Below are 14417 nucleotides of genomic sequence, written 5' to 3' on the forward strand. Positions count from 1 at the left end.
GACTGTTTCCTGCAGCTAATCCTGGAGCAGCCGTCACGTGATCGTACAACAAGTTAAAGCCAAAACTTTATGAATCAGCTCATCGTGATGTTAAATTTATCAACAGCCATGTTCATTCAGCTGTCAGGTTATCTCCACAGAGACATCGGACCAGAATGCAGAGCTCTCTGATCACATGGTGAGGATGATGACTGCAGCTTCAGAAACTTGACTAACTTTAGTTAAAAAAAAAACTACAATTAAAATAAAAATTCCTGAAGACTGGACATTTGATAAGTTTCTACCACAAAATAAAAAAATAAAAAAACAAACAAACAAACAAAAGAAAAACTCTAGTGGCAGGTACAACCCTCACTATCTTCCTCATTCAGTTAATTGCTCATCTGGCCTGCCAGCAGCGGTTTACCCTGACTTTGTTCACACTGTGGACACCTCTCATTTGAACAAGAGAGTGAACATCGGGACAAATTCACCTTCAACCAGAATACAGTACAATCCCAACTCCAAAGAAGTTGAGGCACTGGGTAAAATGTAAGTAAAAACAGAAATAAAAGATCTCATTAACCCATATTTTTTTAAGATACCACCATCTACAGTGTATAATATAAAAACATTCAGAGAATGGAATCTCTGTGTGCATGGGACAAAGCTGGATGTTGGGCCTTCAGGCAGCATTGCATTAAAACCAGAAATTAATCTAATGGAAATAACTGCATGGACTCAGAAAGACTTACAGAAACCACTGTCTGTGAACACAGTTCATCCTGAAATCCAAAGATGCAGGTTAAAGCTCCATCATGCAAAGAAGAAGTCAGATGTGAACAGGATCCAGAACCAGCACCGTCTTCTCTGGATCAAAGCTCATTTACAATGTTCTGAGACAAAGTGTAAAACTGTTCTGTAGTCACATGGATGAAGATGTGAACTAGTTTGTGGAAAGCATGGACGGCGTGTCCTGCAGACTAAAGAGGAGAGGGAGCATCCAGCTTGTTATCAGTGGACAGGTGAAGAGCTGCATCTCTGATGGGATGGGGCTGCATTAGTGCCTATGGCGTGGGCAGCTTCCACATCTGTGAAGCTCCATCAATGCTGAAAAGTACATGGAGGTTTTAGAGCAACATCTGCTCCCATCCAGACAACGTCTCTTTCAGAGAAGGCCTTGCAGATTTCAACAAGACGATGCTGAACCACATCCTGCATCCATCACAGCAGCATGGCTGCACAGGAGAAGAGTCCAGCTGCTGAACTGACCTGCCTGCAGTCCAGACCTTTCACCAGTACACAACATCTGGAGCATCATGGAAGCAGAAATCCAGCAACCAAGGTCCAGGACTGTAGAGCAGCTAGAATCCTGCATCAGACCAGAATGGGACAACATTCCTCTCCTAAAACTCCAGCAACTGGTCTCCTCACTTCCCAGACGTTTCCAGACAGAAGAAGGGATGCAACATCATGCTGAACATCACCCTGGAACTACTTTTTACACCGTGCCGAACATCACCCTGGAACTACTTTTTCCACCATGCCGAACATCACCCTGGAACTACTTTTTCCACCATGCCGAACATCACCCTGGAACTACTTTTTACACCATGCTGAACATCACCCTGGAACTACTTTTTACAGGAGTGTTATTGCCATCAGATTCACTATCAGCTCACCTTTTCCATAAAATAGTAAAACATCTTAGCTTTGACATCTGATATGTTATCTTCTAATGGGAGTAAAATTTGGGGTGTCTGGATTTGGAAATAACTGTATTCTGTCTTCATTTTGCACAACGTTCCAACTTTTTTGAAAGTGGATTGTATTCTAATCCATTGTATCTTTTGGGAACTAGTTTTCTTACTCAGAATAAATGTCTTTACATTGTCTGCTTGCATTAATGAATTATTAATGAAACTATTGTTTCAATAAATAAATAAATTACTTTAAAGCTTGCAGGATAATACCGCTGATACACTTAATACATGAACTCAACAGGTGTTGATTAAAGTCAAGCAACCTTGTTGTAAGATGGAACCTTAAGTCACATCCTCCTCCATCATTCTTGCCTTCAGAAAACACGTAATGAATCTTTATATCATGAAACACACACCCTCTGAAATTTTTTCCCTACAACTTAACAAAACGCAATGCAGAGTCCATAATAGTGATTCGGGGTTTTGAATTGAGACAATATGATGTTTTATTCATCCAGAAACAGCTTTGGCTCGCCTTACCTTTAAGGTGCAGACAGTGAACGGCTTTAAAAAAAACAACAATTCAGTTGCAAACAAGCAAACGAATATAACACAACAATTAGTTTATGCCTTTAAAGCACAAATAACAATAGTTTACATAAATTATAGCTCTGTTATCTAGTTCACTGTGTAACATTACATTACAAATTAAAATGTAATGGACGGCTACTCCTTCCGGCTGTTTCCATCAAAGGGAATGGCACAACTAGGTCTTTAATAAAACAGCTCACATTCTAGCATGTAAAACTCTGGTACACACAGTTCCAACTCAGCTTGAATAATCATTTAAAAGCTTAACAAACACCAGTAAAGATCTGGTTGAATTTCAGTTCAGAAAAATGTGTCATGGTGGAAATGTTTGTCAAAACTTTTGCGCTTAGTTGTTCACTGTTAGCAATCAGCTGTTATCAGTGAAGAGTTAGCTGTTAGCAGTTAACTATCAGTTGTTAGCTGAAGGCATTTAACAATTAGCTGTTAAAAGTTAACTTTTAGCGTGTAGCTATTTGCTGTTAGTTGTTCACAGTTAGCAGTCAGATTATCAGTTTAAAGTTATCTGTTCGCACTTAACCATTAGTTTTTAGTTGTAAGCAATAGGCCACTAGAAGTTAGCTGTTAGCAGTTAACTATTAGTTGTTAGCTGTAAGCAATTAGCTGTTAGGAGTTAGCTGTGAGCTGGTTGCTAGTAGTTGTTAGTTGTCAGCAATAAGCTGTTAGCAAGTTGCTATTAGCTGTTAGCCAATGGCAGTTAGCAGTTAGATGCTATTTATTAGGAGTTAGCTGTTAGGAATTAGACATTAGCGAGCTGGTTGCCTAACAGTAATTTATTATGTTGTTATTATACTGTTGGCATAAAAAGCATAACTCTTTTACTGTAGCAAGAAATACAGTGAAAACAATCAATATAAATTGTGTTGTCTCTACATCTTTCCATCTTTCAGACACAGCAACCAAGAAAATCCTGCCGGGGCTCCATGAGATGAGAACAATCCTTCAGTGAGGTTTTATCATCTTAGAAACTCTGCCGTTAGTGATGTTAGACTTTGAGAGGCTTTATGATTTAATAACCCTAATTTCATTATTATAGTTTGATAAAGCTGTTCTGCACAGACAGAACAGGTCAGAACCATTTTAACCAACACAAAGTAGAGATGAGGTGGTGCTGATGCGCAACCCAACAGGTTGTCATGGTGACTGTCTCTCTGATAATCCCTGATGATGACGACAATAATGGACTGATTAATGTTAATGTGATACTGACAGATAAAGAGTTTCATATGAAATACAGACGTGGTTCTGCTGCGCATGGATCAACTCGAACCACCTGTGTTCTTCTGATCCGTCCTCCCATGGTACAGTGTGACATACACAGATGAAAGTCCAGATATTTGATCTGAGTCAGCTAACACTCATTACTGTCTGTTTTTAGATTTCCATTAAATCCTCTGCAGAACAGCTGGAGTGCCACAGTTAACATCTGGAAACCTTCCATATAACCCAGACCTCCCCCCAACCTCAGTTGATCTGCATCACTGAGCTTACTGCCACAGACACAAATATTCCACAAAAATATTCCAGCTTCCAGCCGGAAGTTTCTGAAGCCACAACACAGCTCGGTATTCAGCAGAACACACCTGCCTCTGATGGAGGACTGAAAGAAATAAAAATCATTTATGATTCAGATTTATGTTTAATCCGAAAACACATCACGGCTTATCTCTGCTTCAGGTTTAACCGTTTGTCTTGTTATATCTGATGGACTCAAAGCAAACTGTTTTTAAAGACATACTGGTTTTGAACTGGCTCAAATTTAAAAAGAGTTGGTGATGGTGGCGATGATAAATGTTTGGGCAACCTGGATTCCTGTCAAAGAATTGTCTTCAAAATCCTTCTGTCAGTTTACAAAGACCTGAATGGTTTAGGACCAAAATACATTCAGGATCTTCTGGTTGGGTAAGAACCGATCCCTCAGGTCATCAGGATCAGGTCTACTTTCTGTTCCCAGAGCCAGGACTAAACGTGGAGAGGTTTCAGCGTTCAGCTTTTATGCTCCTCAACAAACTCAAGTGAAACTCAGCATAAAGTTTTAAATCAGGGTTAAAAGCTTTTCTATTTGCTGCCTTTTATCAAAACAACTGTTAATTCGCCACACTGGAACTTTATTTCTAGCATTTTATCTATTTTATTTTAGCTTTTTTCTTTATGTTTTTATTTAATTTCTTTTAAAGTTTGTTTTTAATGCACTTGTTATTGTTTCCAGCACTCCGCTGTAATGCTTTTAATGTTTTATGTAAAGCACTTTGAATTGTCTTGTACATGAAAAGTGCTATACAAATAAACTTACTTTGCCTTACCTTACCTTCTGTGAACATACATACAAACTCATTTTCTAAAGTTTGGGCCCCCTGCTGGGTCAGTGTTCAGTAACCGTCCTGTACCCAGACTTCTGAAGCTGCTGGAGGATCCTGATCGTTACATTCTGTTTTTATTTACACTCAAACAGTGCACTAAAGGCAGGGTAGGAGATGTTTTCCAGGAGCATTTTTTTACTATCTTGCTTATGTGGTGTCTAATTATTAGCATTATGTAGGTAGTATAATTAGATTTAGATAAAGGAGCAAATTTAGGCATAAGGGTATGTTTCTGTGAGTATCACATGGATCTAGAGAACAAAATGACCTTCACAGTAGAAAGTATCACTTGAACTCAACAAAGACAATTATCAATTAACCATAGAAAATGCTCCATAAGTTTAGGGTAGCTTAAGGGAAGGTTAGCCTCAGAGGAGATGTCAGAGGTGAACTCTTTGTTTGTTTAAATGCTCAGTGGGATTCTCAAAATTGGTCAGAGACCTCACAGATTCTGCAGATCTGGTTAAGATGTCACTTTTTGTAATTAAACCATCATTTTTTATTATACATCGAGCTGGCATCAGGAGCTCTTCTTTTTTGTTTTTGTCACATCACCTGCTTCCACAAATAAAATGGGATCATGATCCAGAGATGAAGGTCACAACACATAAAATCCAGTTCACACCAGGCTTGCAAAACAAACAGGACTGAGAAAACACCATCCAATCATTTTAACTGACCCATTCTAAACGACTGGTTGGTGATATGTCTATCAAACTCAACTGCCTTTTGTCCCTCCCCCCTCAACCCCTCTGTGCGTGCCCCCTCTTCATGCATGAATCAGTCATTCTGCGATGCTTGGAGCACTTGTAGAGGCAACCAAGTGAGAGCCAGAGTTGGCTAGCTTACTACATCAAAATACAGTACACATTTAAACGTAAGGGACAGTATGGCAGAAAAGCCAGTTAGTTGGAAAAGAAAAAGTGTTTTGGAGAAGGCTACTCCCAAACAAAAAGCTCTCCATGTTTTACAGACGTGGCTTCTGGAGGAAGTCTCAAGGAAGGGGTTTGGACTATTGAATTGTGTATTTTCAAAATGTAGCTTGCTCAAACCGTTTTTCCAGGATCTCCTACCCTACCTTTCACGACTGTCAGGTCCCAGTTTCCATGAACAGGAAGTCTGTCTGACACCACACTGTAGACGCTGAGAAAATGGTGCAGCTTCTAACTTCCTCAACCAGAGATTATGGCACATGGATGTTCAGCTGAACGTTGTCTTTAAACTCTGTGATCAGTGATTTTGTTATAAAATAAAGACTTTCAGTCTGGAAATGACACGTCGTCTTAATGAGCTGCTTTTCACTTCCAGTTTCTGAGAAAACAAAGAAAATCTGGGAATACAAGCAGTTTTACTGGGAATTCTTCTGGATTCATACACACTTACACACCTCATCCTGCCTGGGCCTAAACATGCAGAAATGAACCTCCAGCATCATCATCTGGGTGTGTTAGTCTGGTTTTCAGAGCTTTAATGAATTATTAAAAACTATTTTTTTACTGTTAATATTTACCTCTAACAGACATGTACAGTGATGCTTACCTATGCATTTACTGCATCGAGGGGTTAACTGATGCACTCATTTGTTTGCTTTTGTTTCCTGTTCTGCTGACCTCAGAACAGCTTCGGTACAGATGTTCTTCTCACAACTTCTCATGCTGAGTTTTAGGGCGAGGATGCAGAAAAGGTGAATTTTCTGTGAATATTACTGCAGGTGTGGATGCATCATCCACCCTGTTCAGGTCTTTCTTTTTATAAGAATCCAGTGATTCTCTCTGACCTAGCCTGACCTCCAGTATTTACTCAGAGCATCAAACACCCTGCTCACTTCTGCTCTGTGAACACCAGTCGTTTATATTCAGTGTCCAGCAGCTGTTGATGGTTGGGACAAGATTTTATAATGCGCTAATGATTACATCACAAAAAAAAAACAAAAAAAAAACAAATTAAGATGTTTGAGAGTTCACATCTAAACTTTTGCATCATGCTGTTTTTACTCTCTAATGGTACCAAACAGAACCAAGTCTCTGATCCTCGACTGACCTCAGACTGTAGAGAACGTGTCCGTCTGGGAAGACGCGCAGCATGATGTTGTCCGTGGTGGTGTCATGGATGAAGGACCTCTTGGAGTGGACAAAGAAGACGTCGGGGACCCAGATCTTCTTCACCAGGCGGCCGTCGAATGTCATGCTCTTGTTGGTGCTGCTGGTGAACGACAGGCGCTCATCCTTCCAGTAGTGACGGAGGTACAGCGTCATGGTGAAGTCCTGGAGGAGTCACATGAGCCAGACCTCAGAAAGTTCTGATCTGTTCAACAATCACTTCCTGTTTACTGGTGCCACAAAAAAAAATCCATTTTCATTAAAGTGGACTCATTTGATCCAGTTACTTCTGATTCAAGAGACCTTTTCCTGCTTCACACTGACTGCTGTGTTTCTCTAATGTCTCTGTGTTCGAATTCACTGTGGAAAATAAATAATCACGTTTTACTGATTTATTTTAATATTATTTGGAACATTGCTCCACCTCCATCCTGTTGGAGCTCCTCTTATTTTCTAATAAGTAAAAAGTCAACATATGAAATTATTTCACATTCTTACAAGAACATACTGCAGTGAAAATGATTTTAATACTTCTTATCAATAACGATCATCTGTTAGGAGAAAGGCAGGTTTTATTACCATGTCGACTTCAGAGATGCTGTCTAAGCTCTCCACCTGAACGTCCACTCCAACAGGGATGGCAGGACCTGCAAACAAAGCTACATCAGTCTTTGTACAGATGTGGTTTGAAGGAGGTTCAATAATCTGTATTTATCTGCAGAAACAAATCAAACAAATTAAGGATGGATTCACTCCAGTATGGTACGAGGGACTCGGCTTGATTGGGTGGGGAATTCTGAAAATTTGGTTTGCTTTGCTTTCGCACGGCGCTTTTCTTAAGCAAACCAAACCGCCTCCACCGTGTCATGCAGTTACAACGACTTGGTAGAGGAGGTGTTCCCCAGAATGATCTCTGACCATAAGAAAGAAGAAGAAAATCCAGCTCATTGATTGGCCAGGGCTAAAACTGTCTCGACCACAGCAAGTAGAAAAATGGAGCAACAATAAATGTATGCAGTCTTGGGGTTTTTGTGGGAGTAAAACTGAATGCAGTTTTAACCAGAATCTGTCCAGTATGAGCAGCAGGAGAGGCAGCCAGATGTCCACCATGTCACGTTACGCCACTGGTTTTCAAGCAGACCAAAGTTCACTTCTTTGGTCCAAATGCGTGTTCACACTGCTCCAAATGGACTGGACTATCTATGGAAGTGGACCAGGGTGCATTCACACATGCAAGTGGAACCAGGTGGAGAACCAGGAGAAACAGTACAGTACAGTTCCACATTCAGACTAGCACTGTTTGGTCCTCTTGTCTGCCATAGCTTTATTGTTTCCAAACAGAAATATTTCTGAGTGAATGTGAGCTCAGAGCTGCTTCCATCAGTCCCGAAAGTAAAAAATGACCAACACCACCAAGAAGCACCTTCACAAAACCCAGATGTACTTTTGCAGCCAGTTTTTGTGGTTTCTCTGTGGAGTCGGGACAAAGTGTCTTTGTGGGGTAACAGCTGTCTGATGGCGTAACAGATTGGTGCCTGTGCTAATCTAAGCTGTAAACAGAAAGAAGCACTGCCAGCTTAATCTGCTTGCCTCTGCTGCAGTGGGCCTGGCGTGCAGCCCGCTGAAGCTCGGCTAACCAGCTACACTGGGTGAAGCTCACAGTCCCTTCAAATTAAGCCAGCCTCTCCAGATGGTATCTGGGTGCAACTAACCCATCATGTAGCAGCATGCACGGTTTAGAGCTTTAGCTACAAAAAAAAGAAAAAGAAAACCAAATTGTGCAGCTCGCGTCCTGTTCGTGGAGGGTAGCACTTTGCTGAGTTTCTGCTGTCTGACCATTAGCCATGCACAGGTGGCGAGCTCGACCCGATGATGTTTACAGTTCTGATGAAAGCATCAGGAGCCAAAGTCCTCATGTTCAGAGCTGTGAGAGGAATCACATTCAGACACTTCACTTTAATCTGAGCTGCTAGACACAATATGAAAAATATGATGAAATCTGTGCATTTCAGTGATGTGTTCACGGCCCTTTGAACTTTTTATCGAGACTAAAAGATTAGAAAGTGTTCAGTGGCAGAGCTCCCACAGTAAGCGGGTGGATTAGCATGCGGCAGAGGTTTTTAAGGCTCTGTGGATACAAAGGACCAGGAAAGAGACCAGCAGCACTTTGGAGTCGAGGGAACGTGAACCTCTCGTGAAAATCTGCATAATTCCAGATTCGTGTGAGCATCATGTTGTGTTCAGCCTAACAGTTTCCTCTGTGACAAAGAAGTAAAAACAGTTCCACCTCGTCTGCTCAGTACGTCCATATCTGACATCGATGAATAAGAGCTCCCTGCTGAGAAAAAAGCTTTCATCTCTTCACAAGTCAAAGCTGAAGATCACAATCATCTGCTGTTAACCCACAGAGAAAATAAACTTTTGTTATTTCATTTTTCATTGACAAGAAGAAGAAAGTTTCACATCTGTCAACAGTAAGTCCAGAAACATGAGACTGCAGCTGTTTGATGGTACAGGTGTGAAAAGTTTTCCTTCTGCAGAACAAATCTGCAGAGTCTCGTCTGAGATGCATCTATCATGTAAATGACAGAACAACAGGCATGCAGCCGTGAACTCCTTTCAGCCTGGATCAGACAGCAGCCCACCTCTGACCTGCAGTAAATCCACACTCTAAGCCGACCCCACTCTGTAGAACACTGTGGTTTTGGTATCCAGTTAACAGCAGGAGTCTGCCCATCAGTAGCATCACATGATGCCACTGATGGGCTTTCTATCTTGTTCCTTTCAGCGCGGATTAAAAACAAGCTTAATGTGTTATCTTACCCAGGATTAGGAGCAATAATACACCCCACATTAACCACAGCCCCCACTTCTGCCCACACTCACACTGAAGAGGGTTAACGTGTGTGCGTGTCCACCTGTGTACGTGTGTCGTACATACAATGTTGTACATACATCACACAGAGTGGTGGTGTGAACAGGATTATCTCTGAGCTCAGGATGCTGCCGGGGCTCTGAGGAGAAGCCTGTCAAGAGTTCAGTCTGAAGAACCAGAATCAGAACCAGACATGCTGTATTGATCCCTGAGGGAAGTCATATCACAGCTGCAGACTCGGCTCTTTGTGGTGAAACCCTTGTGGTGCTGATGCAGCTCCAGACTCCTCTGATGGGATTCTGATGTATCTGTTCTGAGTCATTCTTTGGCGCATTTCTACTCAACTAACCACTGATCTGATGGATTTAAAAACAAGGTACAACTTCAGAAGAAGAATCCCTTATTACCCGTCCGGTTTCACAGCAAACGAGGGGGCGTATCTCAGAGTCCAAATATCTATGTGAAGACATCTAAGCAGACCCTACAAGGTTCCTTTGATTCTCAAAAGACACACAAGAGAACACACTTCTGAGCACACAAACAGACCGAGCCCCGAGCTCCTCTCTGAAGTACTTCAGTGATGAGCCACCACTATCTTTAGACTGAACCCAGGCCTTGATAAATGTTCAGACGTGCAGCTCGAACACAACCGTGAAGCGTCTTCAGATGGAGCGCAGAACAACACCAGTGGGATGTTCAGAGAGATTTACGGCTTCGTGTCTCTGCCGCGCTCAGAAACTCATCTTAAAAGCAGATCAGGAGGTTAGTGACACCATCAGCTTGATAAAGAAGCTTCACATCTGTTTTTTTTTCTGGTGACAGAACAACAACACTCCGACCTGCTGGCAGAGCGCACTTAGTGGGGGCGGAGCCCGGGAAGCTTCCAGAGGACAACTGAGTCTTTAAAACATCAAAGAGTCCAACTCATCCTCTGTTCCGACATGATCACAGCCAGAGGTGCTGTTAAAAGAACAGGTGACACACACACACACACTCCTTCATCTTCCGCATCTTTACACAGTGGCTGCAGGTTAAAAGGCCTCAGATGAGTTTAATAACCCAGAGCAGCTTCATCATGCAGAAAATCACCCTGATGATGTCACGCTGATGTCAGCCAGTCCATGTGGAGGATAAACGCTGGGATATTCTGCTTTTAATCCACCTGTTGGAATAAATGCAGAATTCCTGCAGTAATTTGATTAAATCCTGATTGATGCTGACTTCATATTTGACCGTAAACCTCAGACTTAAGTTCTACATCACTGATTCTCAATTATCCAGATTCCCTACAGCCCCCACCATTAAAGGTGCAGCGTGTAACTAAATCAAAGCCTAATCAGAAAAAATTGAATATATCATTAAAAACTGTGTTTCTGTTGGTATCTAATTACTAAAATAACTGTTGTGCTGTTATGCTCTTAGAATGAACCATTTATATCTACTTGCTGTGGGCCCACATACATGGCAGCTGCCACATTTGTACCACCACTTTTACTACGGTGTCTCTGAATGGACAAACAACTCTGTGTGAAGCTTTAAAACTACAGTACTTAGTTTGATAGGAGCTACAGTACCGTTTGAGTTAAGTAACGCCTTAAAAGGACCATAGGAAAAGAAGCAAGTACACAAGTTACCTGTAGTGCAGTCATCGCTGCCCCTGAGGCTGCTGGATCCAGTCACAGATGAAAACATGTTTATGTCTGGAAGAATTTTGGCTGCTGACGGGCACCATCCGTTCACAACTGTACTTAGTATTTGAAGTTTTTCTATGTCCATCTTTACCACTAGATGCCAGTTATTCTACACATTGTACCTTTAAAATAAATGCTATGAAGAAGACCATCCAAAAGTCTTTTTCTTATTTTTTTGGTTTGCTTTCACACTTAAACGGGTAGTGCACCCTAAAATGTGTTTTTTGAGCTGTAAGCAACACAGTATTACTTAATTGTGGTGAAAACCACAAATATTGTTGATAAAATTAGTCGTATTTTTTTAGTTTCTTTAAAAAACAGGATTTGTGGGTAAAAAAAAAAGAGGCTCATAACACCCCCTACAGGATAAAACCAGGTTTTTGTTTTTTATGATGTAGAGCCGCACTTGGTGCTTCTCTGTCACTAGAAAATTTTAAAAACCCCACAGGATGTGCCGTGCCGGGGGTTGGTCCGTGCCCTGGTGCTTGGTCGCAGCCCCGGAACCTGGGTGGGGGTGTGTTTGTATATAGGTGGGTGTGTGTGTGTGTGTGTGTCTGTAGGTATGCGGGTGTGTGGGTGGGTGTAGAGGGATGTGTGTGCTGTATGTGTGTGTGGGTGTGTATGAAGGTCTAGGTGTGTGCGTGTATGTGTGTGTGAGTGGTGTGCGGGTGTGTGTGTGGAGGTCTATGTGGGATGTGTGTGTGGGTGTGTGTGAAGGTGTGTATATATGAGTATGTGCACGTGGAGGTCGAGGTGTGTGTGGAGGAGTGAAGGAGTGGGTGGAGGCGTGAGTATGTATGGAGGTGCTTGTGTGTATATGCAGGTATGTATGTGAGTGCGTGTGTAGTGGTGAATGTGTATGGAGGGGTATGAGAGTGTGTGTGTATGTGGGCACCGGTGTGTGTGTTTATAGGTATGTGCGTGAAGTGTGTGTGTGGAGGTATGTGCACGTATTGAGGTGTTGGTGTATAGAGGTGTGTGAGAGGGTGTGTGAGTGGCTGGGGTTAAAAAAAAAAAAAAAAAAAAAAAAGTGTGTGCGTTTGCAGGGGGTTAGGATGTGTCCTCTGGGGGGCGCCCTGGCCCCCACTCTTCACTACATACACAGGTAGGGCTGTGGGAGGTGTGCTTGTTGCGCTGGGCGGGGCAGGGGGGTCATCATAGTGGCCCTGTTGCTTCGCCGAGCGGCAGCATGCCTCCCAGCTTTTAATTCCACTTAGTCACTGAGCACAAATAACATTTGCAACATACAAACACGTTTTGGGGGGTGGAACATGCGAGGTCAGGTGGGTGGGACTGCTCAGGTGGCCCCACCCCCTCCTCAATGCAGTTACTGCCCCCCAATTTTAACCCTCTTTTTTTAATTGCAAACAGCACATAATATATTCCATCACTAGTGGGGGAGGGAGGGGGGATGGGGTCTTCAAGCGCCCCTGTCTCCATGGATGGCCCGGGGGCGGGGCGGGCCGGGTGGCCTGTCGCGTTTGCCCGGGGCGTAGGCGGGCTGTCCCGGGGGGTTTTGGCTGCTGGCCCTGGGGGGAAGGTTCTGTTTTGGGGGTGGGGAGTGGGGGGCGGGGGCGGGGTGGGGGGTTGGGGGCCTGGCTTGTGTCTCCTCGCCTCCTGGCTGGGGCTGTCCCCCCATGGCGTGGGGTGGCGGGAGGATGGTGGTGGGGGGATGGTGTTTGTGTGTGTGTGTGTGTTGGGGGGGGATGGTGTGTGGGTGGGAGAGTGGTGTGGGTGTGGGGGGATGGGTGGTGGAGGGATGGTGTGTGGGAGGGTGGGGTGTGTGGAGGTGGATGCGTGGTGTGTGGGAGGGGGGGTGGTGTGGGTGTGGGAGGATGAATGGTGGAGGGATGATGTATGTGTGGGAGGATGGGGTATGTGTGGGAGAATGTATGGTGCAGGGATGGGGGAGTGTGTGGGAGGATGGATGGTGGAAGGATGGTGTGTGTGCGGGAAGATGGATGGTGTATGGGAGGGAGGATGGTGTGTGTGTGGGGGAGTGGTGTATGTTTGGGAGAGTGGGTGATGGAGGGGTGGTGTGTGTGTGTGGGAGGATGGGGTACGTGAAGGTGGATGTTTGGTGTAGGAGAATGATGTATGTGTGGGAGGATGGGTAGTGGAAGGAAGGTGTGTGTGTGTGTGTGTATGGGAGGTGTGAAGGTGGATGAATGGTGTGTGAGAGGGAGGATGGTGTATGTGTGGGAGGATGAGTGGTGGAGGGATGATGTGTGTGTGGGAGGATGGGATAGGTGTGGGAGAGTGTATGGTGGAAGGATGGTGAGTGTGTGGGAGGAAGGATGGTGTGTGTGTGGAAGGATGGATGGTGGAAGGATGGTGTGTGTGTGTGGGAGGACAGAGTATGTGAGGGTTGAATGGTGTATGCGTGGGAGGATAAATGGAGGAGTGGAAGGAGAGTGTGTGTGTTTGTGTGTGTGTGTGTTGGTCTGGGGGGGGGCAGGACTGGTTCTCGGGGTGTGCGGCTGGGCGCTGGGGTGTGGGGCTGGCCTCTGGTGGTGGCCGTCTGGGCGGGCCGGGTCCCCCCGGGTGGCGTGCTGGCCCTCGGCCTGTGGGGGAGGGGGGTGTCCCTGCGCTCCTGGGCCCGGGCCCTCTGCCCCGTCTGTCCCGGGCGGCCGGTGCCCGGGGGGGTCGGGGACTGCTGGCCTCGGCCCGCCGGGGCCGGTGCCCTGGGTCCGCGGGGCGGCTCCTGCTGGGGTCTCCTGCTGCTGCCTTCCTGGGCGGGCGAGTGGTCGTCTCTGTGGACCGGTCGGGATCTGTTGCCTGCGGGGGGGCTGGTGGCCTGGGTCTCGGGACCGCTGGCCTGACTCTGGCCTCTGTTCAAGTGAGGTGGCATCTGCATGATCACTCTGCATGGTCACTCCTTCCTGAACGTCTCCACACAGTCTTTGCGTCGCCGTGTGGCCGAGTTCTCCAACACATCCACACAGGTTTCTCTGCGCGTGTTCTTGAATACAGCAGTTTCACTTATATCTATTATCATATTTTGTTTCTTTTTTTAATTATTTCTGTTCTTATTATTATTATTACTCTTACTCTTATTATTATTATTGTTACTATTATCAACTAGTTGTGTAATGACCTAC

General features: G+C 44.4%; 1 protein-coding gene across 1 annotated transcript in view; it reads right to left on the minus strand.

Moving 5' to 3' along the window:
- The window catches only part of gabrr2a (gamma-aminobutyric acid type A receptor subunit rho2a), a 34070-nt gene that overhangs the window by 15777 nt on the left and 3876 nt on the right, over positions 1-14417 (minus strand). Inside the window, exons 3-4 of the mRNA XM_041971457.1 lie at positions 7330-7397; positions 6692-6915 (exon numbers count right to left, since the gene is read on the minus strand). Coding sequence (XP_041827391.1) covers positions 6692-6915; positions 7330-7397 — 292 coding nt within the window. The remainder of the gene's footprint in view (positions 1-6691; positions 6916-7329; positions 7398-14417) is intronic.

This window comes from Melanotaenia boesemani, chromosome 20, assembly GCF_017639745.1.
Source record: "Melanotaenia boesemani isolate fMelBoe1 chromosome 20, fMelBoe1.pri, whole genome shotgun sequence".
Lineage (NCBI taxonomy): Eukaryota > Metazoa > Chordata > Actinopteri > Atheriniformes > Melanotaeniidae > Melanotaenia > Melanotaenia boesemani.